Source organism: Emys orbicularis, chromosome 1 (genome assembly GCF_028017835.1).
Source record: "Emys orbicularis isolate rEmyOrb1 chromosome 1, rEmyOrb1.hap1, whole genome shotgun sequence".
In the NCBI taxonomy this organism is placed as follows: Eukaryota; Metazoa; Chordata; order Testudines; family Emydidae; genus Emys; species Emys orbicularis.
This window is the reverse complement of record NC_088683.1, coordinates 228,232,168-228,249,254: the sequence shown is the minus strand read 5'-3', so window position 1 is coordinate 228,249,254 and position 17,087 is coordinate 228,232,168. Positions and strand designations below refer to the sequence as shown.

Genomic DNA, 17,087 nt, shown 5'->3' with positions numbered 1-17,087 from the left:
CCCACTTTCACATTCCAGATTACCGTGATGAGCCTCATATGAGAACCTGCACTTTGCTTTCCCCATCTTCAAAGCATCCATGTCTCTCTTGTCCATTTTTCTGGATAATGGGGGCTGGGCTTGGACACAGCCTTTGATTGACTTTGGCAAGAGCCTAATAGACAAAATGCCCTCAAGGTCTGTGTTTACTGCATCTATACAACAGTTGCCAACCCTTGCACCAGCTAGAGTTAAGGGAGTGATATTGAGTCTTAAAACATTACTATATGGGAAATTATGCAACCAGTAGCCTGCTGAGATCCAACAAAATTAGTTTTTCTTCGAGTGCTTGTTCACGTCCATTCCACATTAGGTGTGCATGCGCTGCGTGCACGGACTTTGGAAACTTTTTCCCTTAGCGGCTCCCGAGGGAAGCCGGCAATGGTGCGCCGCTCGAGGTCACCACCCCGGCACCGCTCTCAGCGCTGGCCCCGGTCAAGCTCAGCCTCCGTAGACTCCCAGATGCCCTTGACCCAGCCGGACTTGGTGGCACCAGAGCTGAGCCAGCATGCGGCACTTGCCCCATCGGTGCACTGCTCCCCGGTGCCGGCGCTAGGATGGCACTGAAGGAACGTAAGGCTGAGGACGCTGGCCCCAGACAGAAGGCACCGATCCCGGTCCTGAGAGCATCGGTACCGATCCCAGTTGGTAAGGAGCCATTCTCCAGCCTCCCGACGACACCAAGCCACGGCACCGCGTTGGCCATCGAGTTCGGCGTCTTCGGAGTCAGAGGTTGACTCAGGCCGCTCCAGCTACGTCCGCAGGGCGCCAGCGGGCAGGGAGTCCCAGGCCGCGTGGCAACCCCAATGGGTACTGCCAGGACAATGGCCCTTTTGGACCCCATGGGCCTATCATCAACAGCAAGGGACCTCCTCCAGAGCTTCAAAGTCCGGCTATTCGGTACATCAATCCCGATCCCCGCGCAGGCACCCCTCCACAGCTAAGAAGGCCACGGTGTCCAGGCCGCAGAACACTTCTCTGGAGCACCGGCGAGCAGAAGTGGCACCGAGCCCGGTGCCGTCCCGGGGACAATCAACCAGGCAGGACCCGGACGTGCCCCTTGCTATGAGGAGGAGCAAGAAGGGCAGGTGGAGGAGGCACAGCAGCTCCTCACCTCCTCATCATCCCTAGTCGAGGCTGTGGCGGGCACGACGGTGTCAGGGCCACCTCCGATAGACCACAGGGCGCACCAGGAGCTGCTCCGCAGGGTTGCCCAGAACTTGGCCCACAGGCGGAGGAGATGGTTGAGCGGGAGGATCCTATGGTGGACATCCTAAGCCCTGGAGGTCCCTCCAGGATTTCGCTCCCACTCATAAAGACAATCCAGACCAACTACAAGATGGTCTGGCAAACCCCAGCCTCCAGCGCACCAACGGCCAAGGGGGTAGAGAGAAAGTACTTGGCCCCTTCCAAGGGCTACAAGTTCCTATTTTGTCATCCGGCCCTCTGTTCTCTGGTCGTCTCATCCATTATTGAACGGGAGCATCATGGCCAGCAAGCCCCGGCCCCCAAGGCCAAGGAGGCTAAACGGTAGGACCTCTTCGGAAGGAAGGTGTACTCCTCTGGAGGCCTCCAGTTACGGATTGCAAACCAGCAGGCAATCCTGAATAGGCATAATTTTAACTCCTGGGTGGCAGTTTCAAAATTTAAGGACCTCTTACCCCAGGGCTCTCAGCCTGAGTTTACGGCCCTTGTAGAAGAGGGAAAGGCAGTAGCCAAGACCTCTTTGCAGGCCTCTTTGGACTTGGCAGACACAGCAGCCAGAACAATCGCCTCGGGTGTGGTGATGCAGTGCTTGGCGTGGCTTCAGGCTTCGGGCCTCCCGCCAGAGGTCCAGAACACCCTCCAGGACCTCCCCTTCAAAGGGTCTGGCCTCTTTTCAGATCAGACTGATGCCAGGCTGCATAGCCTCAAAGACTCCCGGGTCACCCTCAAGTCATTGGGAATGCACACTCCGGCGACTCAGAGGAAGCCGTTCAAGCCTCAGCCGCCTCAGCAGCGGCAGTACCAGCCTCGTCCTAGGCAGGAGCCTTATCGCAGGCAAGGCAGAGACAGTAGGCATACAAGTGGGATACATGCTGCAGTTCTCCTCCTTCCCTCCTACCCACCCCCCTTCCCCGTCCATCTTCAGGGACCCCTCTCACGAGCAACTCCTTATGCAGGAGGTTCAGTCGCTCCTCGAGGTGAGTACGGTGGAGGAAGTCTCTTGGGAACTAAGGGGGAAAGGGTTTTACTCCCCTTTTCTCATCCCCAAGGCAAAGGGGGGCCTTCGGCCCATTTTAGACCTCTGCGGACTCAACAAATTCTTAGTCAAGGTCCGCTTCCATATGGTCTCCCTTGGGCACTATTATCCCATCCCTGGATCCGGGGGATTGGTATGCTGCCCTCGACATGAAAGACGCATACTTTCATATCGCCATTCACCCTGCTCACCGGCGGTTCCTACGGTTCACCATAAACCAGCACCATTACCAGTTTACGGTCCTCCCATTCGGCCTGGCAGTAGCCCCCGGCGTGTTCACGAAATGCATGTCAGTAGTGGCAGCCTTTCTGCAAAAGAGGAGAATACGGGTATACCCGTACCTAGACGATTGGCTCCTCACTGGTCGGTCCGAAGAGGAGGTCCGTTCCCATGTGACGGTGGCCCTGGACACATTCCGCAGGCTGGGTCTCCTCGTCAGCATGCCCAAGTCTTCCCTGATACCAACGCAAAGGCTGGAGTTCATCGGGGCAGTGCTGGACTCGGTGCAGGCGTGAGCGAGCCTCCCAGAACCCAGATTCCTGGCCATCCAGCGCGTGGTAGAATCGATGCTAAGGTTTCCCACTACCACAGTCCGATGCTGTCTGCAGCTTCTAGGGCACATGGCGGCGTGCACTTATGTGGTCAAGTACGCTCGGCTGAGACTCAGGATCTTACAAGCATGGCTCGTCCGATCGTATCGCCCGAGCAGAGATCCCCTAGACCTCGTTATGACGATTTCTGCCCAGGTGTTGGACTCCCTGCGCTGGTGGCTGAATCGGACGGTAGTATGCAAGGGTATCTGCTCTGATGCTAGTGACAGATGTGTCAGACCTCGGCTGGGGGGCTCACTTAGGGGACCTAAGGACACAGGGCCTGTGGTCCGGGGACGAAGTGTTGCTCCACATCAATGTGAAGGAGCTCAGGGCAGTTTGTCTGGCCTGCCAAACCTTTCACGCTACTTTGGAAGGTCACAGCATGATGGTTCTGACAGACAACACCACTTCCATGTTTTATATAAACAAACAGGGCGGAGCCCACTCTTCTCCCCTCTGCCGCGAGGCTCTTCTCCTGTGGGACTTCTGTATAGTCCTCTCCATCCATCTCGAAGCATCATACCTTCTGGGAGCGTGGAACGAGCTGGTGGACCGCCTCAGCAGGTTGTACCACATGCACGAGTGGTCGGACATCTTGCAATTGGTCTTCCAGAAGTGGGGGTTTCCCCAAATGGACCTCTTTGCCACCAAGGACAAGAGCCAATGTCCACAGTTTGTTTGTTCCAGAACCACAGTCCGGGCTCAGTCGCAGATGCGTTCGCGATCCCTTGGGGCGGGAGTCTGAAGTATGCCTTTTCTCCGCTCCCGCTCATCCACAGAGTCCTCCTCAAAGTTCGCAGGGACAAGGCGACGATAATTTTGATCGCCCCCCTTGGCCGCGTCAACACTGGTTTACGATCCTGCTAGAGCTGTCAGTGGCTGCCCCGATTGCCCTATCCCTGCACCAGGATCTCATCACGCAGGACTGCGGGCACCTGCTCCACCCAGATCTACAGTCTCTGCATCTCATGGCGTGGAAACTCTGTGGCTGAATGCTATGGAGAGCCAGTGCTCTCTTCCGGTAAGGCAAATTCTCCTTGGCAGTTGGAAACCCTCCACTAGGGCTACCTACCTAGCTAAGTGGAAAAGATTCTCCTGCTGGTGTGAGCCGAAGCAGGTACAGCCGCTCCAGGCCACCATTCCAGTCATCCTAGAATACCTCCTACACCTCAAGCATCAAGGTCCTGCCCCTTCCTCGATCAGGGTGCATCTGGCGGCCATTTTGGCGTTCCACCCGGGGGAATCCAGGTGTTTGGTGTTTTCTAACCCCACGGTAGTGCGGTTCCTCAAGAGACTGGAGAGGGTGTTCCCTTACTCATGCCCACCGGACCCGCCCTGGAACCTAAATTTGGTCCTCTCCAAGCTCTGGGCCCTCCGTTTGAGCCCCTCACCTCTTGCTGTCTTCTCCACTTCTCCTGGAAGGTGGCATTCCTGGTGGCCATTACGTCCGCAAGGAGGGTGTCCGAATTGAGGACCCTCACCTTGGAACCGCCTTATACAGTCCTTTATAAGGACAAGGTGCAGCTCAGGCCGCACCCTAAATTCCTCCCTAAAGTAGTCTTGCAATTTCTTATGGGCCAGGACATGTGTTTGCTAGTGTTCTTTCCTAAACCACACACGGACCCGAGTCACCGTATCCTGCACATTCTGGATGTCCAACGGGCCCTGGTGTTCTATTTGGAGCTGACCAGGCCTTTCCACAAGTCGACACAATCGTTTGTCGCAATAGCTGACAGAATGAAAGGTCTTCCGGTCTCGGCGCAGCGTATATTGTCATGGATTGCGGACTGCATTCGCGTGTGCTACGAGCTGGCTAAGGTTCCAGCCCCGGTGATCACGGCCCACTCGACCAGAGCGCAAGCATCTTCATCAGCTTTCCTGGTGCAGGTCCCGATCCACGAGATTTGTAAAGCAGCCACTTGATTCTCGGTGCACACTTTCACAGCCCACTACGCGGTCAATCAGCAGGCCAGAGATGATGCGGTAGTTGGCAGGGCTGTTCTCCAATCAATTGTTCCATGACTCCTACCCTCCTCTGATGGTAAGCTTGTGAGTCACCTAATGTGGAATGGATGTGAACAAGCACTTGAAGAAAAAACGGTTACCTACCTCTCGTAACTGTTCTTCGAGATGTGTTGTTCAGGTCCATTACACTCTCCATCCTCCTTCCCCTCTGAAGGGGGGTCGGGTTGGCAGGGGTGTATATGCAGCGGCATGGAGGCGCCACTCTAGGGGACTCCCCTGCCGACCCGACGGGAGCCGCTAAGGGAAAAAGTTTCCGACGTCCGTGCACGTGGTGCACACACACCTAATGTGGAATGGACATGAACAACACATCTTGAAGAACAATAGTTACGAGACGTAGGTAACCGTTTTTTCCAGAAGGTTCTTGCTAGACTTAATACTTGGAAAGAAGATTGGTTGTTCTATTTCTAGGTGATCTTCTTTCCCAAAAAGTTTTCCAAGTAATCTGTTTAATCCTTCATTAATTAATTCCATACCATTCATGCTCAAAATGAGATTATTTTCAGGTCAATTTAGAACGTTTTGGAATAAAACCTGTGTTCAGCTTTCTTGTACTTCTCCCATTATTAGCTTGTTTATACCTTCCGTATTTCTATGAATCGTAATACCAGCGACAGCCAGTTGTATATCTGACTGGATTATTTTAGTCATTGATGAGAACATCTGGTTGAATATCTTGTTCACCAAGGATACCTTCCCTTGCTCTGATTGAATGAACTGTTGTACATATGGTATATCAACAGAAAACTGTATGTTTAATGCTATTGTTGTGTTTCAGGTACCACTGTGTCCACTTTAACACACCTATTATTTCACATGGTACCCCTTTTACTTCCTACTACCTACTCTCTCTTGGTGTCTACTGGTTTGACAGAACAAGCAGTGTCTAAGCCACTTCCCTTTATATAAATGTTTTGGACATTTACAGACACCGTACATTTATGCTGTATTCTTATTTTTACAGTTCCCAGCAGTCAACCATCCTCAATCTTTGGAGAGGAGATATTTAGGAATTTTAAGTGGTGTTTTGCTTGACCTTATGAAGGTAGGAAAAGCTGCATTATTTGTTTGTGTATATTATATAGGGGAAGTTCGCAGTGACCACTACATTTATATTTCCTAATACAGTCCCTTTTTAAAAAAGAATCTTCTGAACTTGTTTTGATAAACTTTAACAACCTCCATTGTTTGCAGCAGATCTTTGATATTTCCTGGGGGAAAGCCCCAAGGTCAGAAAAATACCTTTTGCTAATGCCATGAAATTCTGTTCAGATTTGGCTGAGTTGTAATCTGCTAACAATCTTCATTTCTCTGTTCTGTATTACACTGTTACTGCTTGATTTTGGCAACATGCCAGAAACAATGAATATTCCAAGCTTGGGTCCCCGCCATCACTCCAGCACCATACACTGCACCCTGAACAGTTAGAAGTCGAAACTCAGCCTGGCTGTTGTTGGAGCAGCTATACTGGCAGGGGTGGAGAGTGAACCATCTTTGCTCCCATCAGCCACCCTCCCTTCTCAGCATTGTAACTGATGGAGCACTACAGGAGACCTTTTCCCTTCCCCACCTCCCACCCCCACTTGATGGGAGTGAGATGGGAATTCCTGGAGCAGAGACAAATACTAATAATTCATCATGGGAACCAAGATAGCATGAGTTCTAAACTCATCTTGAATATAGTGGGCCCAAATATCATCCATTGAGCCATATTGCCTTTCAAAAAAGAGCTGCTCAGAGCTTTATCTTTTTCTGTGGAGTCTGAAATTGGGCTACTTGGGCATAATCCACTGTCTCAGTGTCTTGTGCATCCCCCTTTATTGGCTGCTTTCATATTGTTAGCTAATGTAATTAGTAGAAGCTCAATTGGTAGCAGTCTGTGTTGCTGTGCTGAGGACTGAAACACAGAGGTCATGATGCATGATAGGAAGGGTGTTGTTTGTAATAAAATTTGTCTTTCCCCTTCCTCTTTCTTGTAACTAGTTTTTTTTGTATGTTATTTCCTAGATTTTTAAGTCATTTGGGTTGCAAAATCAAGCACTTGAAAATTAAGAAATGCCAGAATTAAAGTTGTCTGTGAAACCTTAATTCTATCTTTCTTGTGTATGTTCATGGGAATTATTATATGGTTTTTAATTATATGATCTCATATTATCTTTTCCATAGGACTCTTTCCTCATTCAGTACACAGAATGGGGTGGTGCTCAGGGGCTGTTTAGAGAATGAGGTGGTTGTCAGAAGAACCCCTAGAAGTTAGAAGTATGTAAAGAATGGGGCTGTGGACTGCAAGAGGAGAAATGATGATTTTGTAGTTAAGGCAGGTGAATGCTACACAGGAGAATTCACTAATATCCATGCCTCTACTGCAAACTTCCTAAGTGGTGCTGGGTGAATCACTTAAAATTTTGACATGTGGCCCCTATTTGTATGTTCCTCAGTTTCTGCATGCCCAGACACATGGAGCCTGATTGTCAGAACTGCTGAGCATTCTCAACTGTAATTGAAGTCCGTTGAAGCTATGGATTTTCAGCTCCTCTGAAGTAAGGGGCTGTGTCTGGAGGAATGAGCACCAGGGTGGGAGTCCAGTGGCCCTGAATTCTAACCCTGGCTTCACCAGTGATTTGCTGTGTGGCCTCAGGCTCTTTGCCTTACTTTCCCCATCTGTAAAATGGGGGAGAATAATAGTCTCCTCTCACAGGGGACTTGTGAAGAAAATTCATTAGTATTTGTGAGGCAGTCCAAACCTGTACTGATGAGAGCCATAGAAAAGATCATAAAAAATTAATAATTCCGTGCATTGTATGGTGTGTAGTACAGGCAAGTCTACGCATTGTACTAGGAGGATAAAAAGAAGCCTCATTTCCTGAGCACCATCCATCCTGTGCACTGAATGAAGCAAGGGTCCTGTGCTGGGGGAAAATAGTATGTAGTCGCGTAATTAACAGGGTGTTATAATACAGACACACACAGGGGCTGAATTAAGGTTGCACAGGCACCTGATTCTATCATTTCCTAACTTTTAAATGGTTGACGATGCAACATGAATAACTTTATTTTAATATAGGTTTTGTTTTGGGTGTTTATTTATTTAGAAAGAGGTAAGGGATACAGAAAGATGAATTATGAATATAATATATTTATCCTCACTGATGATCGTATATGTTCTATTGACAGGACCGGCTCTAGGCACCAGCGTCCCAAGCATGTGCTTGGGGCAGCACTTTTCAAGGGGCGGCATTCTGGCCCTTTGGGGCAGCACTCCGGCCCTTTTTTTGTTTTGTTTTGTTTTGGCGGCGGTGGCAGCACTCCGCTTTTTTTTTTTTTTTTTTGCTTGGGGCGGCAAAAAACCTGGAGGCGGCCCTGTCTATTGAGCCAATAATTTCTAAGTGTGGCTGTGATCCTCCAAAGACTTATGCATGTGTTTAACTTTAGTTTCCATGCGATTACTCACTGTATGTAATGGAACAACTTTACACACTGTGAGTAATCTGTTTGCTTTCATGTTCCACCATGGTATGTATTCATTCTAAATATGAAACACAGATAGCCTTAGGATATCTTACCGCTTTTTAAAAGCTGTATTTTTATATAAATTACCAATAACTGTTGGAGGATAAGAGAGAACATAGAAATAATATGTTCTCTGTGTTCATAGTAGACAAAAATGTCCTATTTTAGTTCAAGCATGAGTATTGTTTGCTTATCATATTAACTTACCACAACTATTAATATATTTCTTACAGAACTTGTGCAAATAGCAGTCATAATATGTTGCAAATTAGTCTCCCCTGTTAGTTTCTAACTTTATAATTAAATGTTCATTCTCTAAATATCAAAAACATTGTCTGTCTTCAGAAATAGAACAAACATCACAAATTTATAATAGGAATTTCCTTCTGACTACTGTAGATGAATTACTGGTGAAATCATAGCCCCACGAAATCAATGACAAAACTCCCTACATTTCTGTGTGTGTGTGTGTGTGTGAGTTTTAAAGCATATTTTTATAAATAGCAACGCTCTTTGAATGACCTTTGTTTATCAAACCTCTTTTATTATGTATCATTTTTGTGTGTATGTTTATTGCTTCTGAAAGCAGAATTGTTCTTCACTCTCACACTTCCGTGGCTTTATCTTGCAATTAGAAACAAGGAATTGAGTTTCTTAGAGACCTGTGCAGCTCAGTATTGAGATGAGTTCAATACAGTATAAATGGAGTGATGATTTGCTGTTAAATGGTATATTAATATAACTGTAAATCATTCTTGCAGTTGCACATAATAATCTCACAGAAACTATTGAGATGAGAAGCTCAAAACTATTGAGCTACAAGTTTTGCTGTGACTGGTTTAAATACTAATACTTGTTTAAAATCCAGACTTTGTTTTCCAAAGAACTTGCTGAAGCTGGATCCAGCAGATAGATACTTGACAGAGCAATGTTTGAACCATCCTTCATTTCAAACTCAGAGACTCTTGGATCGTTGTGGAAGTTCACCTTCACGGTCAGCTAAGAGAAAACCTTATCATGTAGACAGCAACACATTGTCTAACAGGTAAATACAGTAACCAGATCCTCCTCAGCTTCATTTGTTGCATTAATGAGTAAGTTCCTTTCAGGTTTAAATATTAAATCATCTTCACAAAAAGAACACAAGTTGTCTGATAATTTTGTCATATTGGTATACATATTGTTTTCTATGTCTGAGGTTAACATGAGAGATAAAGCCAGTTTTTGCATGCTAAGAGATAAAGCCAGTTCATCCCTAAAACACACTTCTTCCACACTCACTTTTGGTAATCGATTAAAGATAGGTTAAAGGCCCAATTACATAAAATAAAATAAGTGTGTATGTGTATGTGTGTGTATATATATATATATATATATATATATATATATATATATATATATATATATATATATATATATATATATATAATTTTTTTGTAGTTGTAATAAAAATATGGGGCTGATAGCACTGCCTGTTGTTAAACTTGCCCAACACTCCCCATTATAAGTCACTGTTTTCAGTTGCTTACAACTTTGTCAAACTTCAACCATTCAAGCTGAAACTTTCCTTTCTAGGTGTCTGGCTGTGGCTGATATTTTTTGAAAAATTCAGCAAAAATGGTTCAGCCGTTTCTGAAAATGAGCCTAGGGTTTGCCTATGTTAAAAAAAAAATTGCCTTGGAGCAGAGACTTAAAATTTGGCAGACAGATGGCATTTGTGACAGATGTGCCTTTTGTTGTTCCCCTGAAAATCCACCCAAATTTGGCCAATTGCATTTCACACATATCAAGTACAGTCAAACCCCGCAATAAGGCGCCCCGCCATAATGCGAAATCGCATATAACGCGATCACAATTTGGCCCCTGTTTAAGACATACAGTAATACAGTATGTACCAGTGGTCCCCAACACCATGACGCCTGCCGGTACATTGATGTGCCCCCACCTAGTGCCAGGCAGGGGAGAGAAGCTGCGGCCCCGCGCCTGCCGGGGACAGTGAGCACCGGTGCCCACAGCCCTGTTGTTCTCTGTCCCCGGCAGGCGCAGGGCCGCGGATCCTCTCCGAGAGCTCCAGGGCTGCGGGCGCAGGTGCTCTCTGTCCCGGGCAGGCGCGGGGCCGCAGCTTCTCTCCCCTGCTGGGCACTAGGCACTAGGGGCACTAGGCGGCACTGCACTGCCTTGGGGACCACTGACAGGCTTGAAACCCCGCTATACTGCGACCCCGCATTTAGCGCGATGTAATTTTTTGGACCCCAAACATCGCGGTATAGCGGGGTTTCATTGTATAGACTTCTGAGATTTTAAAGAGACAAGGTGGGTGAGGTAATATCTTTTATTGCACCAATATAAAAGGTTGTTACAAGGAGGAGGGAGAAAATTATTCTCCTTAATCTCTCAGGGTGGACAAGAAGCTTAAATTGCAGCAAGGGCAGTTTACATTGGACATTAGGAAAAACTTCCTAACTGTCCAGGGTAGTTAAGCACTGAAATAAATTGCCCGGGTAGGTTGTGGACACTCCATCATTGGAGGTTTTTAAGAGCAGATTAGACAAACACGTTTCGGGGATGGTCTAGATAATATTTAGTCTTGCCATGAGTGCGGGGGACTGGACCAAATGACCTCTTGAAGTCCCTTCCAGTCCTATGATTCTGTGAACTTCTCAATGAAAGACATTACCTTATCCATCTTGTCTTTCTAATCTCCTGGGAGCGACATGGTTACAACACCACTGCAAACATTAGATTTTGGCAGCTGGATATTTTATCTGATCTGGGCATGCTCCAGCCTGGGCCTGAGCAGGACTATCTCTGCAATAGCAGCTCTGGGCTGATGCTGGGTCTAGATACCTGAACTGGGAGCAGGGACACAATCTCAAGCAGTGTGGAGGAGGAAGCTGTCTGGTTCAAATACACAGGGGATAAGAGCCAGACCTGCAGTGATAGGGAATAGATTGGGAAAAGGAGACTGGGTGGGGGGGCTAAGATTGTGACTGGAATCCAGGGAGGGAAATGAGGTTTGGGGGTGGTCTGGGAGTCAGTAGTTGGGATAAGGGTGAGATCAGCTGAGGAGCTGGGCAGGAGACTGGGACTGGCTGCACAAAAAGACTGGGACTGAGAACGATGGACAGGCAACCTTAATCTTAGCATTTCCTCACTTTTGAGTGCTTGATTTGGCAATCTTAATGTTCTCTTACCATAGTTTTTTGTGTGCAATACATAATATACATCTAAACTGTGAAGTGATGATCACAACCCAAAATAACACCACTTACTCTTAGGTTATGATTCAATTTGTGTGAATATTTGAAGTGAATTCAACTATTAAATTAGAAATCTGAATTATTTTTAAAAAAAAGAAAAGACCTTTTATTTTATATTTAATTATTTTTTGTGAATAAAGGACTCATGTCTACTTTTTTAAATAGCCCTATAATATATGATATTGATCAGTTCTTCTCTCTCAAAAGTTTGATCATGTAAATCTAATTTATTTGTAAGTGAAAGAGATTTAAAAAATAAACCGCATTATAAGCATTTAATGCCATAAATGCTTCTATCTCTATTGTGGAAGATGCTAGATAAAAATAGACATTATATGCCAGTGTGTAAGAATACATGCATAGCATTTTATATTTCAGACCTTTAGACAGATGGGGCAGGTGGATGAGGGAATCAGGAAGCTCCAGTCAAAAGCAGGGTCCTTTGTTGTGATTGACACTAGGAGTTCTAGAGGATAGGCATCTTCCCTAGTGGCATCCCTCCGAAGATATGCAGAGCAGTGACTGATCTCCTCTGGATCTTAGACCATCTGCAGTCACAGGCCTTTTCTCTTGCACGCCTCCTATGATTCACTGAAATTGAGCACCTATTACCTTCACTTTGAGATCTGGGACAGCAAAGTTCATCTTCTGTAAATCACCTGAGATGTGCAGGAGAGAAACTCTGTTGTTCTTACAGGTGCCTAGGAGATCTCCTCTTCTCTTGTTCTGCTCCTCTTGTGCACCTTTGAAGGCATGATGTGGAGGAGATAGATCTAGCCCCATAAAAAACTTTGTGCCCAGTGCATAAAATTTCCCATGTCAACCTGATTAAAGTTTTCAGGACTCCTTCTATTTCTTATATTTAAAAAAAGTTAGTTTAAGGTTGTTGAAGTAATTATTATAACCCTATGCAAAATACATAACTAGATAATGAAAGCGTTACCATTAAAATCCTAAGCATAAAAAGGATAGAAATAACCAGTTACGATTATTTGCATAAAAATTGTATCACCTTTTCAATCTATCCATTGTTTGACAGTACTGATGTGACACTTCACCTTGCACATTTCAATAACTGTTACATCTGATATGTAAGATGTACTCAAGAACTGTTTCACCAGAACATAGCTATTCTTCTCTTTCCCCCCCCCCCCATACATATATTAGCGCTGTAGATATTGAAAGGATTCAAAGCTGCTGTTGGAATGTATAAGTTAAGTTTTAAAATGTATTGTCATTAACTAATTGTATGAATTAGAAGCAAAAATTTGGCTATCAGGACATAATACATTGTTATTTCTTAGCAGCAAACACTTGCAAATTTATTTGTTCTAGGGATTTGGGATGGTGGAATTCCTGGTGCCTAATTTGCAGTATATAAATCACCACAGTTAAATTAGCTCTCAGTTTTGAATTGAGTACTCCATTTAGAAATTAGTGTATTTTATTGAAGTTGGGAGTTATTAATATGTATGGTACTGTGTTAATCCTTGTTCATATGCTTTTTAATGTAGAACTCAAGCCAGCAAAAGCTCTGCTGTGCAGTCACATCACAGATCGAATAGCAAGGATATGCAGACTCTAGGGGCTGGACTGCAAAGAGGAGAAGAGGTTCTTCCAGCAAATGAAAGCTTTCTAAATGGAAATCTTCCTGCAGCTGCACACAGTCCAATGCATACAAAAAAACCAAGCAACCCACCTGGATCTGGCAACAAGGATCTAGCCAATAACAACATACCACATCTTCTCAGTCCAAAGGAATCAAAGACAAAAACAGAATTTGATTTTAATTTGGACCCAAAAGCTTCTGATGGTCCAGGTACAAAATATCTGAAGTCAAACACCAGATCTCAGCAGAACCGGCACTCATTTATGGAAACTTCTCAAAGCAAAACTGGCACTCTGCAGCCAAGTGAGAAACATAGTCGCCACAGCTATATTGATACTATACCCCAGTCTTCAAAGAGTCCCTCCTATCGGACAAAGGCAAAGACTCATGGGGTTCTAACAGATTCGAAATCTGTGGGTAATCTTTCTGAGGCCAGGGCTCAAATTGCAGAACCAAATAGCAGTAGGTATTTTCCATCAAGCTGCTTGGACTTGAACTCTCCTACCAGTCCTACTCCTCCCCGGCACAGTGACAATAGAACTTTACTCAGTCCTTCGGGCAGGAATAACCGAAGTGATGGTACCCTGGATTCCCGAAGACCGCCAACAAGACATTCCAAAACCATGGAAGAGTTGAAATTGCCAGATCACATGGATGGAAGCCATTCACATTCATTATCTGCCCCACATGAATCGTTTTCATATGGTCTAGGTTACACAAGTCCCTTTTCCTCACAGCAGCGCCCTCATAGACATTCCATGTATGTGAGCCGAGACAGAGTGAGGTCCAAGGGCTCAGAGGGTGGCTTAAGCGTAGGGCAGGGGATGGCAGCCAGAGCAAACAGCCTGCAACTGTTATCTCCACAGGTGCAGCATAGGTCACTCACACGATCTGTTGGCTCTTCACGGGAAGACTGTACAGAAGATACTAATAGGGTTAGTTTGAAATGTTGCCTATTGAAGAAGTTTTTTTTCCTCTGTATTTCTTGCATGCATGTAGGCTCAGATGGTCAAAAGTGGCCTCTAATTTTGTATGGTTTTTTGTTTGTTTGTTTTTGTTTTTTTACTTCAAAAGAAGGGAGGTTGAATTTTCTGAGATGCTGAGGTATCCACCATTCAAAATAAGAGGGCACTTTTAAAAATTTGGGCCACAATGAAGCATACAGTCACTTCTAGCAAAATACTGAAAATGTGAGAACAGTCAAGTTGTGTAAAATAATGTGATTTGATACGTGGTCACTGAACCAGTGTTTATGCTAACTGATGTAATTTTTACTAGGTTGTTTTTCTTAATTAACTTTCTCTATTTGGATTTTGTAGCATGCCTTGCTGTAAATAGTAATCTTAAACATTTCTGAATTGAGATTTTCTGTCACTTAACCTGCAGCATTAGTTTATTGATACAGTGGTCACGGTTAAAAAGTCAGCATTTGCTAGCGGGTGTGACAGTCCGGTATCTGAGATACGGCCGTATTTCTCTACGCTAAGGGTATATCTGCACTGCAATTGTGAGGTGTGATTGCAGCCCGTGTAGACCTACCCGAGCTAGCTTTGATCTAGCTAGCGTGAGTAACAGTAACAGTGAAGCCACAGCAGGCACAGCTGGCTCCACGAGCTAGCCCTGCCTGCCAAAGACCCTGGGTACATACTTGAGTGGCCATCGCCTGTGCAGCCTTTCAGACTTCCCAATTGCAGTGTCAATGTACGCCTAATGTAATAAATAACTGGGGGATGTGAGAAACCGTAGCGTAGGAATCGTTAACAAATGCTAACTCTCAATGGTGATCCCTGTATGTGTCACAAACCCACTTGTCGAGCTTGATAATTTACATAGTCTATGCAGAACCATCTCCTCTCACTTTGCTTTTACACTGCCCCTTTCTGGTCAGTGTGAACTGAGGTTATTTTGGTTATGCACTTCACAGTTATGGTATCTCTCTGTGGAGACTGTAGTCTAGCCTTAATTTGTGTATTATGGATCTTCTCCAAAGAATGGGCCAGATTCTGTGCTGATTTGATTCTTTATTCAGTCCTATTGACTTCATTGAAAGTGTACATAGGGTTGTAAATCAGTACAAAATGTGTCCCAAAATCTTTTTTTTTTTTTTTTAAACTTGATACTGTTCTTGGAGATTTTTGCAAAGTTGGACAGTAATATGGTACAAAGAGAAGTACTTACATACAATGCGCATTTCACATAAGTACCTGCAAATATAAGCAGCATGGTGAATTCTAAGGGAATTTAAAAATGGTGTGCAATTTGTTGACAAATTTGAAAGGGTTTCGAAAAGAGCTACAAGAATGATTCAAGGTCTAGAAAATATGCCTTATAGTGAGACATTAAACAAGCTCAATCTATTTAGTTTATCCAAGAGAAGGTTAAGAGGTGTCTTGATCATGGTCTACAAGAACCTACAGGGGAAGAGATCTCCAGGCCAATAGAAAAGGCCTAAACCAATCCAGTTGTTAGGAGCTGAAGCTAGACAAATTCAGACTAGAAATGAGGTGCAAACTTTTTAAATAGTGAGGGTAACTAACCATTGGAATAAATAACCTAAGGATATGGTGGATTGTCCATCACTTGAAGTCTTTAAATCAAGACTGGATATCTTTCTAAAAGCTATGCTGGAACTCAGACAAAAGTTATGGGCTTGATGCATAAATTATTGTGGGAGGTTCTTTGGCTTGTGTTATGCAGAAGATCAAATTAGATGATCATGGTGTTCCCTTCTGAGTTTAAAATATGTGAATCTATGAAATACTTGTAATAGAAAGGTTTAGGAATATATCCAAGGATAGCATGAGATTAGACAAACTTTTTTATGCATCTGTGTCAATTCCAATATCTAATGAAATTGCTCTTTCATTCCTGTTTAATCATTGCCATCCTTAACCATCTGCTGAACTCTATCAGCTGAGGGGACAGCATAAAGTTTAATTGATATCTGGGCTAGAGCTATTTTTAAAATTCTGTACCATGTAATCATGCATATCCAGCTATTTGAGATGTATTTGGTTGCCTGGTTATTCCAAGCTGTGCTTGGTTCCCCATTACACAGTATCTAATAATAGTAGTTGGAATTTATTGACCACTTCACATGTTCTGAGCACTTCACAAACATTGACTTTAGTCCTCCCAGCCCACTTTTCAGGCAGGTACATAGGTAAGATGTAGGATTCCCAGTTTACGGAGGTGGAAAGTGAAACAGAAAGATGATATGAATTCCCTAACGCCACCCAGCAAGACATTGGCCAAGCATGGAACCACCTGATGCTTGTCCCTCTATGCCATGATGCTTCCCAGCCGTACTACCTCTTTCTGTATCTTTCACTCTTTGCTTGATAAGCAAGGAGCCATCAATTAGGTATTCCTAATTGTCTATAAATTGAATGTTTCTCTGTTCCTGGACATGTGGATCTCTCTGAGAGAGAAATAATATTTGCCGATGCACTAATTCTTAAAGTAATATGACCCGCTTTCTAGAAAGCATATTAATTAAAAAAAAAAATACTTGCCACATCAGCTCAGACATGATTGCAGTAGGAGAAGCCCTTCCGTTCCATGGATGTCCCCAGGCATGACAACTGTGAACTATTTTAAAAGAAAAGTAACCTTTAAAATGGTGCTGCAGTAGATGCTTTGCAAAATTAGGTTTTATTTCCCCCGTGTGTGCTCATTTTCCAGCTTGCATTTCAGTTAAGCTGGTTGTATTCATGATCACACAGTCAGTATAATGGTTACTGAAACAGAGCAGTGGTTTCCACCATTCAGTGACAGGGTACTTCCTGATTGCTAGCTTATATTTTTAT

General features: G+C 44.7%; 1 protein-coding gene across 1 annotated transcript in view; it reads left to right on the top strand.

Moving 5' to 3' along the window:
• Positions 1-17,087, top strand: part of CDKL5 (cyclin dependent kinase like 5) — a 119,926-nt gene that overhangs the window by 81,455 nt on the left and 21,384 nt on the right. Inside the window, exons 9-11 of the mRNA XM_065422287.1 lie at positions 5,864-5,944; positions 9,294-9,454; positions 13,184-14,144. Coding sequence (XP_065278359.1) covers positions 5,864-5,944; positions 9,294-9,454; positions 13,184-14,144 — 1,203 coding nt within the window. The remainder of the gene's footprint in view (positions 1-5,863; positions 5,945-9,293; positions 9,455-13,183; positions 14,145-17,087) is intronic.